This window comes from Medicago sativa, chromosome 8, assembly GCF_051527215.1.
Source record: "Medicago sativa cultivar Bolivia chromosome 8, Bolivia_mono, whole genome shotgun sequence".
NCBI classification, from domain to species: Eukaryota; Viridiplantae; Streptophyta; class Magnoliopsida; order Fabales; family Fabaceae; genus Medicago; species Medicago sativa.
In genome coordinates, this window is record NC_140756.1 from 75963755 (window position 1) to 75982767 (window position 19013).

Sequence of the window (19013 nt, forward strand, 5' to 3'; positions counted from 1 at the left end):
TGAGTGTTAGTATTATGTATTTGTTTGTGATATTTTTTTGTTATAAATTGAAGCCTTGATTTTAGTTCTTAATCAGGAAAGGAAATGACTTCTCAAATACTTTCAAGTCAAGTAGAATCACAGTGCAATTTTATTCAACATTGTTCGATCAAAAATCATGGACACAAGTAAAATCCTCTCTTACTAATCAATAAAAACAATTTTGATTGGATAGTTGACGAAAGATATATTAAGGAAGGGACAAAAAAAAAGGATTAAGAATGGGAGGGATGACACTGATGTGTCAAGAGTTGAGTTTGACTTGTGTCCATGAAGGAGAAAGGGAGATAGCCAAATGGAAGGAATTTAACAATACTTTGAAATCCTATAAATCTATAAAATATTTTGAAATCCTATTAGTCTTTTATTAAAAATTCATTAAAATCCAAGCTAAAATCCAGATTTGTATAAGGTCTTTCAAAATCTTTTAAGATTTTTTTTCTCAAAATGATGTCTTGTAATCTCAATCCAATACAATGGACACTTTACTCTCAATTTTATTTTACCTCTTCAGTTAGCATCTTGTTATTTTCTAATTTTAAAAAAAAAAAAAAAACTCATCAGAATTAGGACCTGATTAAATTGTATACACAAAAAAAAGGTTCAAGAGTTACTATCCGATCGGTTGAGTAATTTGAGAGGCTTATTGAACGTATTAAGAGTCCGTTTGTTAGAGGTTTTTTCCTAGAAAAAAAAAAGAATAACTTTTTAAACAAAATATTTGTTATGGGCACCCCTAATATGGACCTTAATTTTTTAGGTCCACCCATGGTCCTCTTCATGTGACCGTCTATAGCAAGTACTTAACATGGGTTTCAAGTGTTTTTTTTTTTTTTTTGGTTATGTCCTATTCATTGTTTTGTTATCCATCATCATCTTTCCAATTTCAAACAACCCTGCCCCAATACACAAAGAATTAGTCCAAAAACACCATCATCTTTCAATTATCGGCAAGTGTTACTAACAATCCCACAAATATTATTGATGATGACAGCTGCTCAGCAAGAAATTGCCCACCTCTCCCTCTTCTTGTTTAACAAACACGAGAGAACCCATGATAAGCGCAACAAAACTCTTTATTGTGTTGCTGAGATTGTGCTTCGAAGAGTTATACTTATGGATCTGTAACATAGTGGGGTTCTGCCACCATCAGTTCTTAGCGGTGATTTAGCGTCGTTGAGGATAGAGGTTATGATGGATTCTAAAGAATTTCCATTGATGGGTTGCAAAGACAAGAATCATACAATATACATATCAATAAACTAAAGGGAAAGAAATACAATATACAGAGAAATGAACAAGATAAAATATGACCTTTTTTCTCGGTGCAAATCAACTTAAAAGGTGACCTGCTATAGAGAGTCATATTAAGAGGACCATGGGTGGACCAAAAAATATAGGGTCCATATTAGGGGTGCCCATTTGTTATAGATTTTAAAAAAAATGATAATATAAAAACTACTTCAAACGAGAAGTTGTTTTGAGTTGTTTCCCTAAAAAATCATTTTTGATAATTGCAAAAATGATTTTCATTATGCTAAACAACAAAAACAAACGTACTCCGTTGGTATGGACAATGGATAAAATATGCAAGGTTCGGGATTCAAACCCCGACCACCACACACAAAAAAAAAAAACAACAAAAACAAACAACTTATTTTTATTTATAAATCTTTAAAAATGAACCTCTAAATTATTGAATAACTAAATCATTTTTTATAATCAGCAACATACGTTCCTGAGTCTCCATTTTAGTTTATTCTATAGGAATCAAAATTTACTCCATTTATATCATAATAATTGACATATTTATTTCTTCACACGAATTAAAAAATACTATGAATAAAATAAAGGTAATATTAATTTTATCAAATGCATGGACGAGTTCAAAATATTAAAATCAATTCATCACTAAAGATAAGAGTAATGATATTTTGACATCCATTTGATGACAACTTTGTTGACAACCTTGTTTTTCTCACTTCTTATTGGTCAAAAACAATGGAGAGAGAAAAGGGAAGAGAGAGGATAACAACATCATGTGAGTATGAGAGAGAAAGTTGTCCAAAAGTTGTCAAAAAGTGGTTGTCAAAATATCATTTCTCTAATTGAGCTAATTTTTTCGCTTTGGCTTGCATGCTTGGCTTGAACGGAACATGACAACCAAGAACATTGGGGCAACCAACACCAATTAGCCTACACTCTGGTGTTTCGGTTTAGGCTTCTCTAGCTAGAAAGATCTTAATAACCTTGTATTCTCTAGAGAGACTGAGCTTTGTAACCACGCTACTTCTAAGGTGATCAATATGGCTTATCAAATCGAGAAGGAGGTAGTTTTCCTCTTGCATCTCACGAAGAGAATACATCTAGACACAATTCTTAATGTATAAAATCTCCTTCTGGTTTTGTTAAAATTAACACATATGGATCCTACATTCGTTTGTCACTCAGCTTGGGGTGGCCTTATTGGAGATCATCACTGTCACTTTGTGAAAAGGTTTTTGGCGTCATCTTGGAACATGAGATATCTTACTTGCTGAATTGTGGGTATATTTTCGTTGGTTGTCAAGTGGATAGAGAGAAATGCATCTAACTCATGCCATCCTAAAAACGGATTCAACTTGTGTTGTCAAGATAATTCACAATCGGTTTACTTCTATCCTTCATCTTCAATGTCTACATCCTTTATCTTATCCAACTCTCAGGTTGAACTATTCAGGTTTATCACGTCCATCTAGAAGCAAACTCATGTGTTGATGCTCTTGCCCTTAGAGGCCATGATGTTGACTTTTCGCTTGTTATAAATAGATGTTATTCCTACTACTATTGGTATTTTGCTTGACAAAGACTCAAGGGGAACTGGTTCCTCTAGAGTCGTATCCAATTGTGTTATTTCTAGTTCATTTATCATTTTTTTTTTTTTTTTATGATTTGAATGAAGGTTATTTTTGGATTGGTACAATAAAATGTAAATGAATTTATGTTATGCTTTAATGGATGGAACTCGAAGCAATGGCGACTTCTACGGTGCACGAGCGTCTGATATCATGCACCGTGTGCAAGTCAGTGAAGGTCAGGTTATATTAGAAGGCCACAAATATTATTATGCATCACAGACACCTTGCATTTTGATCTTTCCCCTCAGTTTCTCACTGTCTTCCCTACGTTTCTCTCTTCCATGCATTTCCACTTTCTCCAAGCAGCAGTCGATCTGACTTTCTTTTAAAGTTGAATGACAACAAGATTAAACTTCACGATCTCATCAAATTGAAACTTCTCAAAAACTAGAACCGTTGCATTGAACCTACCCTTCTTGCTATTACAATTACAAGCCCTGCTTGTTTATGAGTGTTCAACCATTTAGAATTGTTTTTCTGGTTTGATTTTTCATTTTTAGGATGTTATCATATCACTTTGATGAATTACAATGCGTTAGGTGAATAAAATTTTCAAGTTTGATCACAAAAAAAGTATTAGAAAAAGAAAACCAAATGTTTTTAATGGTTGATTTCCATGTAAAATTATGTCATGCACCACTCTATGATTAATTAATTATCTATCAAGTATATAAATTAAAATGGTGTTTCTTTATTGAGGTGGAACGACAGCATTGTTTTTAATACTTGGTATATAATTTATCAAGTATATAAATTTTAATTCTAACCCAAAACATTCAATATACCACTACGAAGACCGCAGTTGATGTTACACAAGAAATTAGCCAAGTGTTCTCGGCTTATTTTACCATTGTATAATAGGAGATAAGAATAGATGAGAATCGATTGATACAAATATGGTTCAGGGACTGTTGTAACCAGCCAAGCGTGATCAGAATCTTGAGTCAATGTACACGACTCCGGGTACTCAATTCCAAAAATGAAGGATGGAATAGAAAATTTAGCAAAGGCTGGAACAAAACTGATTGATGTCAGAAAATTAACCAAATTAACCACTCACTTTTGACGCAATTTTTCATCAAATGCTTCAAGGAGCATCAGTTCGGGCACTTTTCCGGCTCAGATAGCGAATTACAGCATCCTCAACCCTGCAAATATTCATAAAAGAACACAAACCAATCAGGAACACCTTTTGATTATACATCATCGCCAATGGTACATCAACAAAAAAACATGTTTACTTATAGAATGTACACACAATTAGGGTCCTAAACCTTCAGTCCTTAATACTGCATCTAGATGAAATCACTTGCTGTCTTTTTCCCCAAGTTACATTGCTGTCTGAATAATGTTCGCATAATTTCAGAGTGCAATCAGAACTTCACAGAAGCCGTAATATACAGTTTTATGGAAAAACTTCTCTAAAGGGAGTTTGCTCTAAAATAACTAACTACGGATGTACGCGCCTTTAAGATTAGTGATTAAGATAGAAATGTGCTCTACAAAAATGAAGGACCTATTAGTATTCAACAAGGCCCTTGTCCATTTACTGTTAGACGCCACTTAAGAACACAGAACAAACCAGTGTTTTAAAACACGGACCGCCTGGTCCAACTGGTTTAAACGGACACATAGCCAGTCCGATCCGATTATTTGATCGGTTATGCATTGGACTGACGTCATTAACTTGAACCGGTTGACTCACAGGTTTTTAGTGATTGCAGAATTTAGAATTTACGTGATTTTCTCTGACATTCAATGCACATACATTTCTAGGCGAATTAAATGTGCAGCACAGCTTTTCTGCCTGTAAATTAATCCCGCTTCTAAAATTCACCAAAAATACCATGACAGGGTTCGAACCCTGCTTCTTTTGCAAAATTTTGCAGCCTTTACCACTACACAAGTCCAACATGATAAATAGCAAACAAAAATATATATAACACAATAAAAGGGAGCGGGAGCATATCATGTGAGAACTCTTGTTTATTATGAGAAACGAGAACTTTCAATAATAGTCGTTGGATGTGAATCAACGATTCAGATTAAAAAAAACTAATTAAAGGGCTGCGTGGCCCACTAATAGTTGGGAGTCCATCAACTCCTCCGCAGGCGTTGTGCGGTGTCTTTTCACCACACCTCTCACATCATAAAAGCTCATTTGGAAGAGGGAAATGGTGAGCTGGCAAGTTCGTTAGAGAGTGGAGGGGGAATACACATGAGACGGAGTATAAGAAATGCTTAGGAGGGAAAGAGAAAATGATTCTGCATCATTCAGTTAGGAACCCTATGGTTTAGGCTGAGAGATGTCTCTTCTCTGAGGAGCTCTTGCTCTGGGATTATAGGGACCTAGTATCTGGAATAGTTCTCATTTCCATTAATAATACAATATCATTTGTCTCTTTAGTTTGGGATCTTACCAGTTAGTGTGAGACCTAAAAATTGGGGGGGAAGTGTTCATTCAGAAAATGAAGAAAACCCAATGTTCAGGCTAAACAAAAACAATAAAGCAGCAATGCTGTTGTATCTTTGAAGATCAGCGCCAATCATCCAATTAAATAGGAAAAGGAATAAATGGCCACGCAAATGAAAAAGACGATGCACAACTTACAACCAAATTATCAGAAGAATGAAAAAGGCAAGCAATAGTTGGAATCAGAAAACGATAAAACAATAAGGTTAGAGTCGAATTGTCCAAATAAGGAAGAAACTATGTGGACTGCAGAGTGCCGACAAAATGGATACGCAGTTGGGCGGAACCAAAGGGAGGATGATGTTCGTTTAGCTATTAGTTGGTCACGTGACCCTTTAATTATTTTTTGTAATCTGAGCCCTAGATTCACATGCTACGACTATTATTAAGAATTCTTGTTTCTAATAATAAACAAGGGTTCTCATCTGATACACTCCCTACAAATAAATGCACAATTTTATTATATTTTAATCCATGCGGTCTGGCTAGTGACCCATTGGTCTGACCTGTAACCAAATTCAAGGCCTCGACCGAGTAGGCGGCTGATACGGGCTTTAAAACATGGATACTGCAAAGAAGCATTAAATATGAAGTCATTTAAAGTGTTGCATTCATCCCTAAAATTAGTTCCCAGTACAGGCAAAGCTGCTTCTTCAAAGTGCAAACTTTGAATGACACTTCTCTCTTCAACTCTCAATATTTAGCAAATAAACACAAACATTAAAGTCATAGCTAACCAAGATGTAAATTAAAATACCATTCTTCCATGCCTTTTAGTTTTAGTCAAAACATAACAAATTATTTGAAGTAGCAAAATGCTTACCATGGTTTATTGTAGAATTCAGAACGTTTTTCATTTTCGGCATTATGGCTGGCATCTCCGGCAACAAGCTTTAGATCCTTGCTCTGCGAAGCTATCAATGCATTAATAAACTCTGCTGGAGACTGACTAAAGCCAAGAAGGAAAGACCGTCTCTTAAGATGCTCATGGATCTTCTTTACCGAAGCGCTAATCACTTCATCATAAGCATCAATTTCTTTGTGCCTCTCCATACTTGTTAAGAATGCAGACATGTCTTTCTCTAGCGAAAGAGGTACATCAACCTGCACATCATAACATGTAGTTCCAGCAGGAGAATTTCCAGAAAGCTTGATTTTATGCTCCAGGTGTATATGCTGTGGTTGTGATAAATGCTGTGATATCTTCTGTGAAGCCATCGAGAATTTCATCTTTTCTTCCCCGAACACTTTTTGGAGAGAAGCATCACACATGAAGAACGAAGGGTCATTCGGACTCTGCAGCTTCCTGAACTTCACATAGTTCCAAAGAGCAGCCATTATCCTAGGACGGGTATCAAACTCAATCCCTAAAACTTTAGCTAACGGTGTTGAAACCATAAACTTCTCCGGCGAGTAATTCACTCCTAACCTAATAACTGCAGTAAACTCTTTGTCCCCTTTCCTCTTCACCTCAAAACCATCTTGCTGCACAGACGAACGAGCACTGTCCCATACAATAACATGCTTATCCGGGTAAAAACCCTGATCCAAATACACCGTAATCTTCTTAAAGAAAGCCGAAAACTTCGGATACACAATACTTCCACTTTTCGAAATCCCTCCCACCACAGGATCCTTACCACCTTCTTCCAATATCCTCCCAGTTATCCTCAGCGACCAAGACGGCTCCTCAACACCACCGACCTTCCCAGAATCCTTCGTCTGATTCGAAAACGTATTATACACGTAAACCCTAAGTGTCTTCCTAACCGAAGTTGGATTCTTAATAGCCTCCTGCACATCAATCTTTTTCCTATTCAAAGCAGCATCTATCTGCGCCTCAAGCTCAATTAACCTTGTATAAATCGCAGACTCAGGTACAATCTTAGCCACTTTTTCCGGTATTAAATTATCCGGTAAAGTCCTCTTTTTTCTCAGAGGAGCAGGTGTTAACTCCATAGTCTTGAATGCAGATGTCTGGTTACCACTCGGTGAGCCTTGTGGACGCGAATTCGCCTTGTGATGCGAACGCTTCACAGATGAAGTAGTACTTGCAGTTGCAGGAGAAGCCACATTTTGTTGCTGCTGCTGCTGCTGCTGTTGTAGGGTTTGAGGGTGAGAACGAGGGTTTACAAATTGTGATTGTTGTTGTTGTGAAATTACATGGGGTTGGGGTTGTGAAAGCTGAAAATGACCGGGGAATTGAGAAGGATTTTGCATTTGGGGGTGAGATTGAGTGAGAAGATGAATTGGTTGTGGGTTTACTGGAATGGATGAAAACGACGGTGGCGCCGGTAGTGGATTCTTGGGTGGATTATTGTTATTGTTATTGTTCATCGTTGAAATTGAATAAAAAACCCTAATTACAAAAAACGACGATCCCGCGGAAGTGAAAATGTTGCTTACTGTTAGGATTCACTTGGTAATTTGCGTTGATGCTCTCTTGCTCTTATTTCACTTTGTCGCCTGCTCTTTTCGTTTTCAATTTCTTTTTCACTTTCTTCACTTCATCATATTTTCTATATGTTAATTTTTATTTTTTTAAGTTTTTTTTTACGGAATGGTTAATTTTTTTAAGGTTGTTTATCAAAAATAAAAACTATGTTTTTTTAGGGAAATTAAATTTTTTTTTAAAGATTTTAATCGGTATATTGTAAAAGTTACGATTATATATGATATATTGTCACATTAGTTAATGAATATGACAATTCATGTATTTCTATATTTATCAATTGACGTGACAACACATTATTGATTATATGTGCAAAATAATTGTACATTAGTTTTTTTTTTAATAAACAAAAATGAAATATATTATCATAAAGGAATAGCTCTACTCTCTAGCACAAGACGTGCAAAGAAGAGCAAAGCAAAATACAGCAATGTATCCTGAATATATACAAAAAAAGACAGTCAACAAATGCCTGAACAAACAAGAGGTTGATGCCACCACATATATTAACCAAAAGGAAAAACAGACATTTTTAGCTTTCAGCCACTATAGAGAAGTAATTTTGATATTTTTTTTCCAAAAGCTGCATAACAGTTTCAGCATTGTTAGAGAACAACTTGTGAATTCTTTCGTTCCATATCACTCAAACACTATCAAGCCAAATAAATGGCAAGAATGATCGACGAGGTTTAAAGCAGCGAAATGAATAAAGTGATCCATTATATGTCGGGGATCCACTGAATACACACCAATCCAAGTTTTGATATGTTGCCATAGTTCACTGAAAGTGGGACAATGAATTAAGAGATGGTTTGATTCATTGTAACCACATCCGGTCACACCCAATTGAGAATCAAACGGAATGATGTCGCGACGAACCAAATTATCCTTAGTAGGCCACCTGCTGCAAAGAAGACGTCGTGCACAAATTGAAACCATCAGATGAACATTTTTGTGCCAAACTTTTTTTTTGAAGAAGCTAAATTAGTCCACTTAAATTGACTCGGGAGAGAATCGAACCCGAGACCTCGAGGAGGAGCATACTCCAAGGTCCCAAGCCAACACCGCCAGGACAACCCAAGTGGGTTCATTTTTGTGCCAAACTGCGGTAGCTTCTGCATCAGTATTATGCATCTCCTGCCCGATGAGCATTTGATACACACCACAGATTGTATAACCATCACCCACATTAGGACGCCGCTACCAAACATATGTAACAATATCCTGCAAGGTAACATTATAAAGCAGAGTCCTACACCCCTCCACTAAATCTTCCTCCCACGCCAACAACTGCTGACGCCAACCCCAAGCTTCCCCTCTTTCCTCCTAACCCAAGGAATACATCTCCGCGCACTATCATATCCTTGTTAACATATAAATGAGAAAGCCTCCTAAACCTCTCCCTACATGGAGCAAACCCCCACCCAACAGTCAGACAAAAAAAAAAGTATTTAAACCATTACCAATTTTCATCTGAATGCTCTCCTCAAACCAACTTCCTCCCTCGACACTAATCCCCTCACGAATTTTAGTAAATCATCAGACATTAGTAAAACATTTTAATCGGTATACAAACATTTTACATATGTATTCGATTATGTGTTATCACATTAAATGTGTTTCATATCAATTGACGATGCAACATATTATTGGATACATATGTAAAAGCCTATGTAAAATAACTATACTTTGACAGAGTTTGCTTTTGAGGTATACACAAATAAAATTTGCGACGGGGCGCGATGCAAATATTTAACAGATCTTTAAATACCTCATCCCTTAAAAAGTATTTGTGAACATTTCACAATATTATCAATGTAATTATTTTTATATAATTAATGCATTGTTACGCGACTCGTGCGAATGCACATGATTTTAACTAGTTTTTTTAAAGGGAATCTTTTACTAGTTAACTTATGAAAAAACAGTTTAATCATTTTCTTTTAAAGATCTCGAGCACTGAAAAATTTGTTTGGATGGGGACACCCCATCTTGTGCGTCCTACATATTCATGACGGAGATTAACCATCTGTAAACAATGGTAAACGCTTCACAACTATAACCCCAAAACTGACTTTTAACCTCAAAAGAAATTTAAATTGAACCATAGACAACCCTACTTGTGGAGAATGTTTGTAAAAAAGAAATAGTAATTAATAATGGATGACCTATGAAGTTCACATACATAGTATGAGTACGATACAATACAGATACGTTGATACACAATTTTTAAAATTTATGATACGATACGATTAAAATACGTTAACAAGTTTATTTTTTGTTGATCTGTTAACAAGTTTTTTATACTAAAACTTTTATATATGTATAATATCTAAGAGGAATATGCATTGAACATTTTTCATTAATATATAATTATAAATATCATAATTTACAAAAAAATAAATATTTGTTATCGAAACATAAGTGCATATTTTTTGTGTGTAAACATAGTAATATATTTTCATCCCTATGCAGGCATATCTATAAAAAAAAAAAACACTAAAAGAATTCAAATAAATATATAATTATAAATATCATAATTTACAAAAAAATAAATATTTGTTATCGAAACATAAGTGCATATTTTTTGTGTGTAAACATAGTAATATATTTTCATCCCTATGCAGGCATATCTATAAAAAAAAAAAACACTAAAAGAATTCAAATAAATTTTGTTTAAAGATGAAGAATTGAATCTCTTTTATTTCACCACACCATTCACAAAAACTTACCGTTTAAGTCTAGTTTTTTTTTTTTTTTTTTTTTTTTAAGGACGTTTAAGTCAAGTTCTTGAATGGGGAAATTTGGCATATTTCATTTTCACAAACTTTGTCTCACGTTTTTTTTAATCTTAATCTTTCTAAAATATATATAAATGTGACATATCTTATAAGTATTTACATATATCTATAAAATATCTGATATATATTTTTTTAAATAAAAAAAGTTAATTACAATATTTTGGAGCACGTGTAATCTTAATTTTAAGAACCGTAGATTTGAACATACCAACTTAAAACTAAGCATTCACATAAACATATTTTAACCGACATTGATAAAAATAAGTTCATGCGCAGATATTTTCTTACCTAAAAACCAATTTGTAGCAAAAAAAAAAAAACTTCAATGATGATTAAATTATTTTTGACAAAATGATTAAATTAAATTGTTAAAAATATCTAATTTAAAGAACTTGTCCAAAAAAAAAAAAAAAATCTAATTTAAAGTACTCTAATCAACAAAACATAACGTAATTGATAAGTATCCCCGTACGAACAGTTTACAGTTATGTTATAGATTTTCCAGTTCCAAGCATAGACAAATCAACTTTCCGAGCATCTCAACAAAATTTCTCAGAATCTTAACAATGGCGGATCCAGTTCCAGCGCATCACAGATCCACCACAAACCTCTTCTCCGATCCACTCGACTCTCATCCTCTCTGGTTCAAACCTACCTCCTTCCTCTCCCCTGACTTCGATTCCGAATCCTACATTTCCGAACTCCGAACCTTCGTTCCCTTTGACACACTCCGATCGGAACTAAACAACTATCTCTCATCGTTAAATCACGAGCTCATTGATCTAATCAACCGCGACTACGCTGATTTCGTTAATTTGAGTACAAAGCTTGTTGATGTGGATGCGGCGGTGGTGCGGATGCGTGCGCCACTTGTGGAGTTGAGGGAGAAGATTGAACAGTTTAGAGGTTCTGTTGATGTTTCGCTTGTTGCTATAAAGAATGGTTTGAAGCAACGATCTGAAGCTGCTTCTGCCAGAGAGACTTTGGAGCTTCTTCTTGATACGTTTCATGTTGTTTCTAAGGTAGCAGTTGCGATTTTTATCTTTCTTGCTTAATTGTGATTCTAATTACTAATTATAATTCATCAAATATAATTGGCGATTTTTCTATGTTAGATCTAATTGCATTTCATCCATTTGATTATCAAGCGATTATGTAATCTTGCTACTTAGTAGTACTATGACACAGCACTGATACTTAGAGTAGAGACTGATAGTAATTTCAAAAATAGGTTAACTTGTGTAGTTTTGGGGTTAGTATCAGTTCCATTGCTAGGTTTAAGTTTAGGTTGGTTGTTGTTTATTTTGTCAATGAAGGTTTCTAAAATTGAGGGGATTTTTCATCATCTGTACATTATGTTATGGGTTAAATAAAAGTGATTTTGATATCTAATAATTTAGAGATTTTATAAAATAGCAGAAGCTATTTTGTGTTTGTTTACCATAATAAAATTCACTTTTTTGAAAGGCGATTTTTATTTTGCATTGATTTTGGAAATTTGGGGTTGAGAGATAGGGAATTGGCTCAAGATTCATTCACAATTGCAGGTTGAGAAACTAATAAAGGAGCTGCCTAGTGTACCCTCTGACTGGTCAAATGGAGATGTGAATTTGTCGGAGAAAAATCCATCAAGCAATGGGGTTTCTGTGCAGCAAGTTGAGAATGGGACAAGTGTCAGAGAGACTCAAAGTATGCTGCTGGAAAGAATTGCCAGTGAGATGAACCGGCTAAAGTTCTATGTTACACATGCGAAGGTTTGTTTAATTTTTTTTTCCCATTTTTGTTTTTTTTTTGAATCAGAATTTTTTTTTGAATCAATTTTCCCATTTTTGTTGAATACTTGAATGCTTTGTTTGTGTGTCTTGACAATTTCTAGATCAAATTTATAAATTAGTTGGCATTAATATTTTAGTAGAAAACTGAGTTGAAATTGTTTGCTGAAGCTTGGTGAGAGGCGAAGGGTATATACCATTTTGCAAGCTACAGGTGGGTGTTTTTCGGGTTACTATTATTCACACATACACCACTGATTAATTAGCATTCTGAAAGTAAAAAAATAAAGGAACCTGAAAGGGACAAAATTGACAAAAAGATAGCCATGTTCAGGAAATTTATAGATATGACTACTCAAATTATAATACTTTAGGATTTAGTTATTATACATAACCAGGCATTGAATGTCCGTAATTTACTGTTTGTGTTTACTGTGTGTATTTGTTAAGATATTAGTACATTCTGTGCTCATCTCTTTTTCTCTATTCTGCCAGTACAGAACCTGCCTTTTATTGAGAATATGGAGAAGAGGATTCAAAATGCAAGCCTACTAGTAGATGCAAGCTTGGGACATTGCTTTGTAGATGGTCTAGAACACCGGGATGCAACTGCAATTTACAATTGCTTACGTGCATATGCTGCCATTGATAACACCAAAAATGCAGAAGAAACTTTTCGAGTGACTGTTGTGGCTCCATTGATACAGAAGATTATCCCACATGGGTCATCGGCTGTGGCTTCTGGATCATCTGGGGATGGGCTTGAAAATGATTATCAATTAATTAAGGAGTGCGTTTATAAAGACTGTAAATTTTTATTGGATATTTCTTCAGCTGGTACCTCATCTAACTTTTTCTTACCACTTTAGGATCCATATGAGCCTTAATCTGTCATACGGCATTGGTTTCTTGGACCATGCCAGTCCTTGCTGAGGCATTCCTCAGTCCTTCTTGGTCTTTAAATAAAAGTTAGAACTTATTAAATCCCCTTTCACATTTTTTTACTACATGTACTGTTGGCTAGGTCATTTATGGTCATGCATGTGGTTGTGCCAACATATATCATGCTTACATATCAAACCATTTGATTTACATATCTAAAGTTTGGTACTTGGTGCAGAAAATTCAGGTTTACACGTCTTTGACTTCTTGGCCAACTCAATCCTTAGAGAGGTTCTCTTTGCTATTCAGAAGGGAAAGCCAGGTGCATTTTCTGTTGGAAGACCAACAGAGTTCTTGAAAAATTACAAATCAAGCTTGGAATTCTTGGCTTATCTTGAAGGTATTAGGCATATCTCCTTTCCGCTAATCTTACTTTTCACCTTGAGAAACAAAAAAAATGAAAGTTAATTGTACTTTGAGTTGGCGATTTTTATCTTTCTTGCTTAATTGTGATTCTAATTACTAATTATAATTAAATAGAATTGGCGATTTTTCTATGTTAGATCTAATGGCATTTCATCCATTTGATTATCAAGAAAATGTGGCTTTTATGTGTCAAACAATTTTGTTGATTTAATAAATGATTTAACAGTGTGTTTTCTAAATTTATTGATACATGTCTAAGAGTATATATTCACTAACATATGTCATTTAATTTCATGCAAGGCTACTGTCCGTCTAGATCTGCCGTTGCTAAATTTCGATCTGAAGCAATCTATACCGAGTTCATGAAACAATGGAATCTTGGAGCGTATTTTTCTGTGAGGTGATTCTCTTCTTTACGATGGTTATAACTTTATAAGAATACCTGAATTATTAGCGATATGGATCTCATATCTTCAATTGCCTCAGGTTTCAGGAAATAGCAGGGTCTTTAGATTCTGTGCTGACAACATCCAGTCTTGTCCCTGTCCAAAATTTAGATCCCGGCGAAGCAAATTATCAAGACTTAAAACTAAAACAAAGTGTATCTCTGTTGGAGAGTTTGGGATTGTGCTGGAGAGAAGATATTCTTGCCCTTTCTTGTTCTGACAAGTTCCTTCGCCTATCCTTGCAGCTTCTTTCTAGGTCAGTTTTAGGTGGAATGTTAACTATTTATTTTTCTCTTTTGCTGACAAAATAGAAGCCAACCTCTTTTTTGAACTTACAGATACTCAACTTGGCTGTCATCTGGACTGACTGCACGGAAGAGTCATAATACAAGCACCGGCACTGGGCGCGGATGGGCTGTTTCAGCTGCCATAGATGACTTTATCCTTGTATGCATCATGCCTTTACTTTGTTTTTGTATGTATCATGCTCACTTAACCCACATCTGTATGCTGAAGACTTGAAGTAAATCTAGGAGATATACTACTTTAAATGCGTCATACGCATACATATTATGTTGTCTTTTACTAAACTTTTTCCAAAGTTCCGTTTGAGGATTTGGTTCAAAAAAATGGTACCATGATGAAATAACAATTGTGTTGCTTGCAATATTACCCGATATGCAAAATGAGGATATGATTGCACATTACCTAGATCATAATAGACGTGGAATCATTTGTAGGTTATTCATGATATAAGATGTTTGGAGGCGCATGTTCGTGGTGATTACTTACAACACGTGGTTCAAGTTTTATCTTCATGGTCCCCAGATGTCCTTGAATCAGTAAGGCAGAGCATTTTACAGAGTGGTGAATCCTTGAAATCTTTAGAACCTTTAGTCATCAAAGCAGTGGTGGAGTCACTGGTGGAAAAATCAGTCGAGGTAAGTTGTATTCTACAATGAATATTCATTAAATTGGTTGCATTATTCAGATCCGGGGATGCATATATTTGCAATTTTCTAGACTTTTTTTTCTACCTTTGCTTCCCCCTGGTTCCCTTCCAACTTATTCATATTTTTGCTTGTACGAAATAATCTAGGACTTGAGACAGATGAAGGGGATAACAGCAACTTACAGGATGACCAATAAGCCTCTACCTGTTAGGCACTCACCATATGTTGCGGGAGTATTACGTCCTCTAAAGGTATGTGATATCGATTAAGTTTATGGTTTATATTATTTTCACCCTGATTACTTCTTTTCGTGGTTACTGGTTAGCTGGATTTAAAGACAACGGGATGTTGATATAATTCTGGTAGGATGTTTAGTTTGACAGCATGATCGTAGAGAAAGCTTTAACATTTAGGTGATTGGTTCATCATTACTCCCTCCTGTCCTATTTATAAGAGACACTGAGTTTATTTATAGGAAACATTGTGTGTTAATTGATAAATTTCCTTCAATCCCCCTATATTAGTAATAAATTTTATTTTCACAAAATTTTCACGTTCCCCGTACAACGAGAGTCATTAATGTTGTACACTCCCTTATTTCCACACCCATCCCCATGCATGAGGCACAAAAAAGGTAGTCACCATTGAACCATGGGACAATTTAAATCAAACTGGTATTCAGCTGCTGATGCTTCACCAGTGTTTGTGACAGCAGTGTTCTAGTTTGTATCTAGTGGCATTTTTAATCTTTAAAGAAAGAGGACCCAGCTAATGCTATTTATACGAAGAATGACTCTTAAATACCCCAAATATAAAAGGAGTAGGAACTAGAGGGGCAGTTGATATGCAATCTCTTTCTTTTGCATTTGGTGGAAAATCCTGATTCGCAAAACTTTTGAATTTTGATTTAAATTTAAATATGCCGTTTAAAACAATTTTTGGCATTTAAAGTACACTCAACCCAAAGAAAAATGGAGTAAGAATCTAAAGGGACACTTGATATGTAACCCACACAAATGCTTTTTGTTAAATTTTGGTGGGAAATCCTTGGCTAGGCATTAAAATTTCACTTTTGGATACTCGTATGAAGCACATTTAATTGTCTGCATTTAAATAATTTTTTGCAATTAAAAAAACAAAAACATTTAAATCATTTGTTGAATAACAATGGGTATTTTTGGAATATAAAGTGGCAATAACTACTTTGATGTACGAGGTCTATGTGATTTTATCATTTTTTTTTCTTAGAAAAAAGATCGGAGGGAATATTATGCATGTACTTGACACAACTAATTGAGTAATGCAAGACACTTTTCAGTTTTTTCTGCTTCTCGTTATCAGAAAAAGGAAGTTTTACTTTTGCTCCATAAACTGACTACTGTATTTTTGTTTTCTAATCTTAAGTCAATCCCAAGTTTTTTACGGTATTTAACAACTATTGTTAGGTGGGCTACTTTTAGGAAACTGTTAAGTTATGAACTGTTGATTACTATATGTTCATTTAGGTATCACTGCTTCTGTGGGCATTTGGCCTCACATTTCAATTTCAACCCAAATTTTTATAATTAAACAACTATTGTCGTGTGGGCTACTCGTTATTATGATCTATTGGAAGTCCGACAGGATTATTACATGTTCATGTAGGTATCACTGCTTCCGTGAACCTTTGGCCTCACATTTCAACCCAAAAAGAAAGAATCATCATTGCTTTTGTGCTTAGCTTTTTAGTTAGAGGCCAGGGAAACTACGCTCATGCAAATTGAATCCAATCTGATATGGTGGGTGGAATTTCATGTGCCCAATTTTGAACACTCTTGTGTACAATCTGCAGCGCTATGAAAAATGGAAAGATAAATGGAAAGATAATATCTAATTCCCCTCTTAAAATAGGAAACCAAAAGATTAAGATGATGAACCTCCCAAAAAAGTTGAGTTATGTATTATTTGTGAGAAAGATGATTTGTTTTCATTAATGTAGTCTCTATATTGGTGACATGCAGATGTTTTTGGATGGGGAAAGAATCTCGTATTTGGCAAGCGAAACCAAAAATGAAATACTCCTTTGTGCAGCAACTGACATTACTGACCGTTATTATGAATTAGCTGCCGACCTTGTTACTACGGTAAGAATCCAAACTACTTTGATGAAATTACTATGTTAATGAAATTTTTATCTCTTGGATTCTCTGATAATGCTTAAGAAATTTTGGTTGTGAGTAGTCAAGAAGGACAGAATCTTCACTACAGAAAATTAGACAGAGTGCACAGAGACGAGCAGGGACAAGTTCTGGCATCTCCGATAATAATGTGTCTGACACTGACAGAATGTGTATGCAGTTCTTCCTTGATATTCAGGTAGGCATGACACTTGCACATGCAACATGCAAGACATGGATGCCATGATTTTGAAATGAATTTTTAAAGTCAATGTCCTGCAAACCGTGAATGCTTTCTTTTAGATAATAACCTTCCTCTTACATATTGTCACCAGGAGTATGCCCGTAATCTCTCTGCGCTAGGGGTTGAAGCAAGCAATATTGCATCCTATCGTTCATTATGGCAGTGTGTGGCTCCAGCAGATAGGCAGAACAACATTATTTTTTAAGAGTTTGCACGTGTGGAGTCAACGTGGCTTGTAGATTGATTGATTGCTTTCTTGCTTGGTTAAGATTTTCTTGTGTAACTTAACCATGAAATCTATAATACACAAATTAGTTGGCCTTTACACAATAATCACAGGTTCTTTGAAGGGGATCTCCCCCCCTTTATATTTTAGGTTCTCCTTTATCACTAGGATAGGTTCTCGGTTGTTATCTCTGGTTTTTTTCTTCATATCATCATTCTTTTAAATTGCATTTCCGAACCTGTTTTTTTTTTTTTCGGTGATCTTGCAAATCTATATATAACTTATAGAGAAATGATATTTGAACATCCATTTTTTGACAACTTTTGTGACAACTTTCTCTCTCATACTCACATTATTTTTTACTTTATCTCTCTATTGCTTTGATTTTTGTGTCAATACCTACTTTTCCTTTGTAAATTATGGTTGTCCCATAAGTTGTCCACCAAATGGTTGTTCAAATAACACTCCTCTAACTTATATACCCTTTATGATTGTTTGGTTTTGGTATCAAATCCTAGTGTAATTTGCCAAGTGGTAGAATAACATTTCGAGTGAAATTTGATACATAGAGATTGTAAATCCTATATAGGACGATCTCTCCTACCGGATCATAGGTATCTAGAGAATGGGAGGATCATAGGTATCTAGAGAATGCGAGAAGGAGAGGATCCATATCTTTGATGTTTGGTTTGGGACTGCAGAATCTATCCTTTGTCTTTTCTCGGTAGTTTCCAACATCAGTGGTTAAAAAGCTAATTTTTTTCTTCCTCAATGATTATAGGATTTAATTGGTATGCACCAAGTGCAATATATATGTATATCTAATTCTACTTTATCTTTACCTCGTTTTTTTTTTTTTGGGGTCAAGAATCATTGCCTCGATTTATTGTATTGATTTCTGAAAAATTTACGTCTATCTGTGATAAAATGTGATTTTATATGCGATTTTATGCGTGTAAGTTTTATATACTTACTCTGCGGATTCGTCTATTGTTTTAAACCTTACATGTTTTTTGTTTCAATGTCCATTATCAAATTACTAACAATGGCTGATTTGAACTCTGTTTTGCACTCAAAAGCATCCATTTTTACCATAGGGTGAAGCTAATTGTTTCTTAATTTTCATAACTTATTTGTCTCAATTATAAGCGTAAGTCCATTTTTAAGTTTATTCCACAAATGATGTATCTAGTTCCTAATATAAACCAAATCGGTCATTTATTGAATGAATTTAAGAAGTGAACTT

At 34.9% G+C, this 19013-nt stretch overlaps 2 protein-coding genes across 4 annotated transcripts; one reads left to right on the plus strand and one right to left on the minus strand.

Annotated features, from left to right (window-relative positions):
• Nucleotides 1-3690: 3690 nt before the first annotated feature.
• On the minus strand, nucleotides 3691-7830 carry LOC146901598 (SWI/SNF complex component SNF12 homolog). Its single transcript, XM_085737987.1, has 2 exons — nucleotides 6233-7830; nucleotides 3691-4084 (listed from the first exon to the last, which is right to left on the minus strand). The coding sequence occupies exons 1-2, from the start codon at nucleotides 7744-7746 to the stop codon at nucleotides 4024-4026; spliced, it is 1575 nt and encodes a 524-aa protein (XP_085594113.1). The 5' UTR covers nucleotides 7747-7830; the 3' UTR covers nucleotides 3691-4023.
• Nucleotides 7831-11149: 3319 nt separating this feature from the next.
• On the plus strand, nucleotides 11150-17916 carry LOC146901599 (conserved oligomeric Golgi complex subunit 2-like). 3 transcript variants are annotated; one of them, XR_015023661.1, is made up of 12 exons: nucleotides 11150-11684; nucleotides 12210-12416; nucleotides 12935-13271; nucleotides 13555-13716; nucleotides 14043-14142; nucleotides 14229-14444; nucleotides 14527-14635; nucleotides 14929-15129; nucleotides 15288-15554; nucleotides 17142-17264; nucleotides 17362-17496; nucleotides 17633-17916. XR_015023661.1 is itself a non-coding variant. In XM_085737989.1 (12 exons), exons 1-12 carry the CDS (start codon nucleotides 11229-11231, stop codon nucleotides 17744-17746), a joined length of 2265 nt encoding a protein of 754 aa, XP_085594115.1. In that variant the 5' UTR covers nucleotides 11150-11228; the 3' UTR covers nucleotides 17747-17916. The 3 variants fall into 3 exon arrangements, 2 of the variants coding, with proteins under 2 accessions (XP_085594115.1, XP_085594117.1); XM_085737989.1 differs by having other exon boundaries at nucleotides 15288-15392; XM_085737991.1 differs by lacking the exons at nucleotides 17142-17264; nucleotides 17362-17496; nucleotides 17633-17916 and adding an exon at nucleotides 16786-16984 and having other exon boundaries at nucleotides 15288-15392.
• The last annotated feature ends 1097 nt before the right edge of the window (nucleotides 17917-19013 follow it).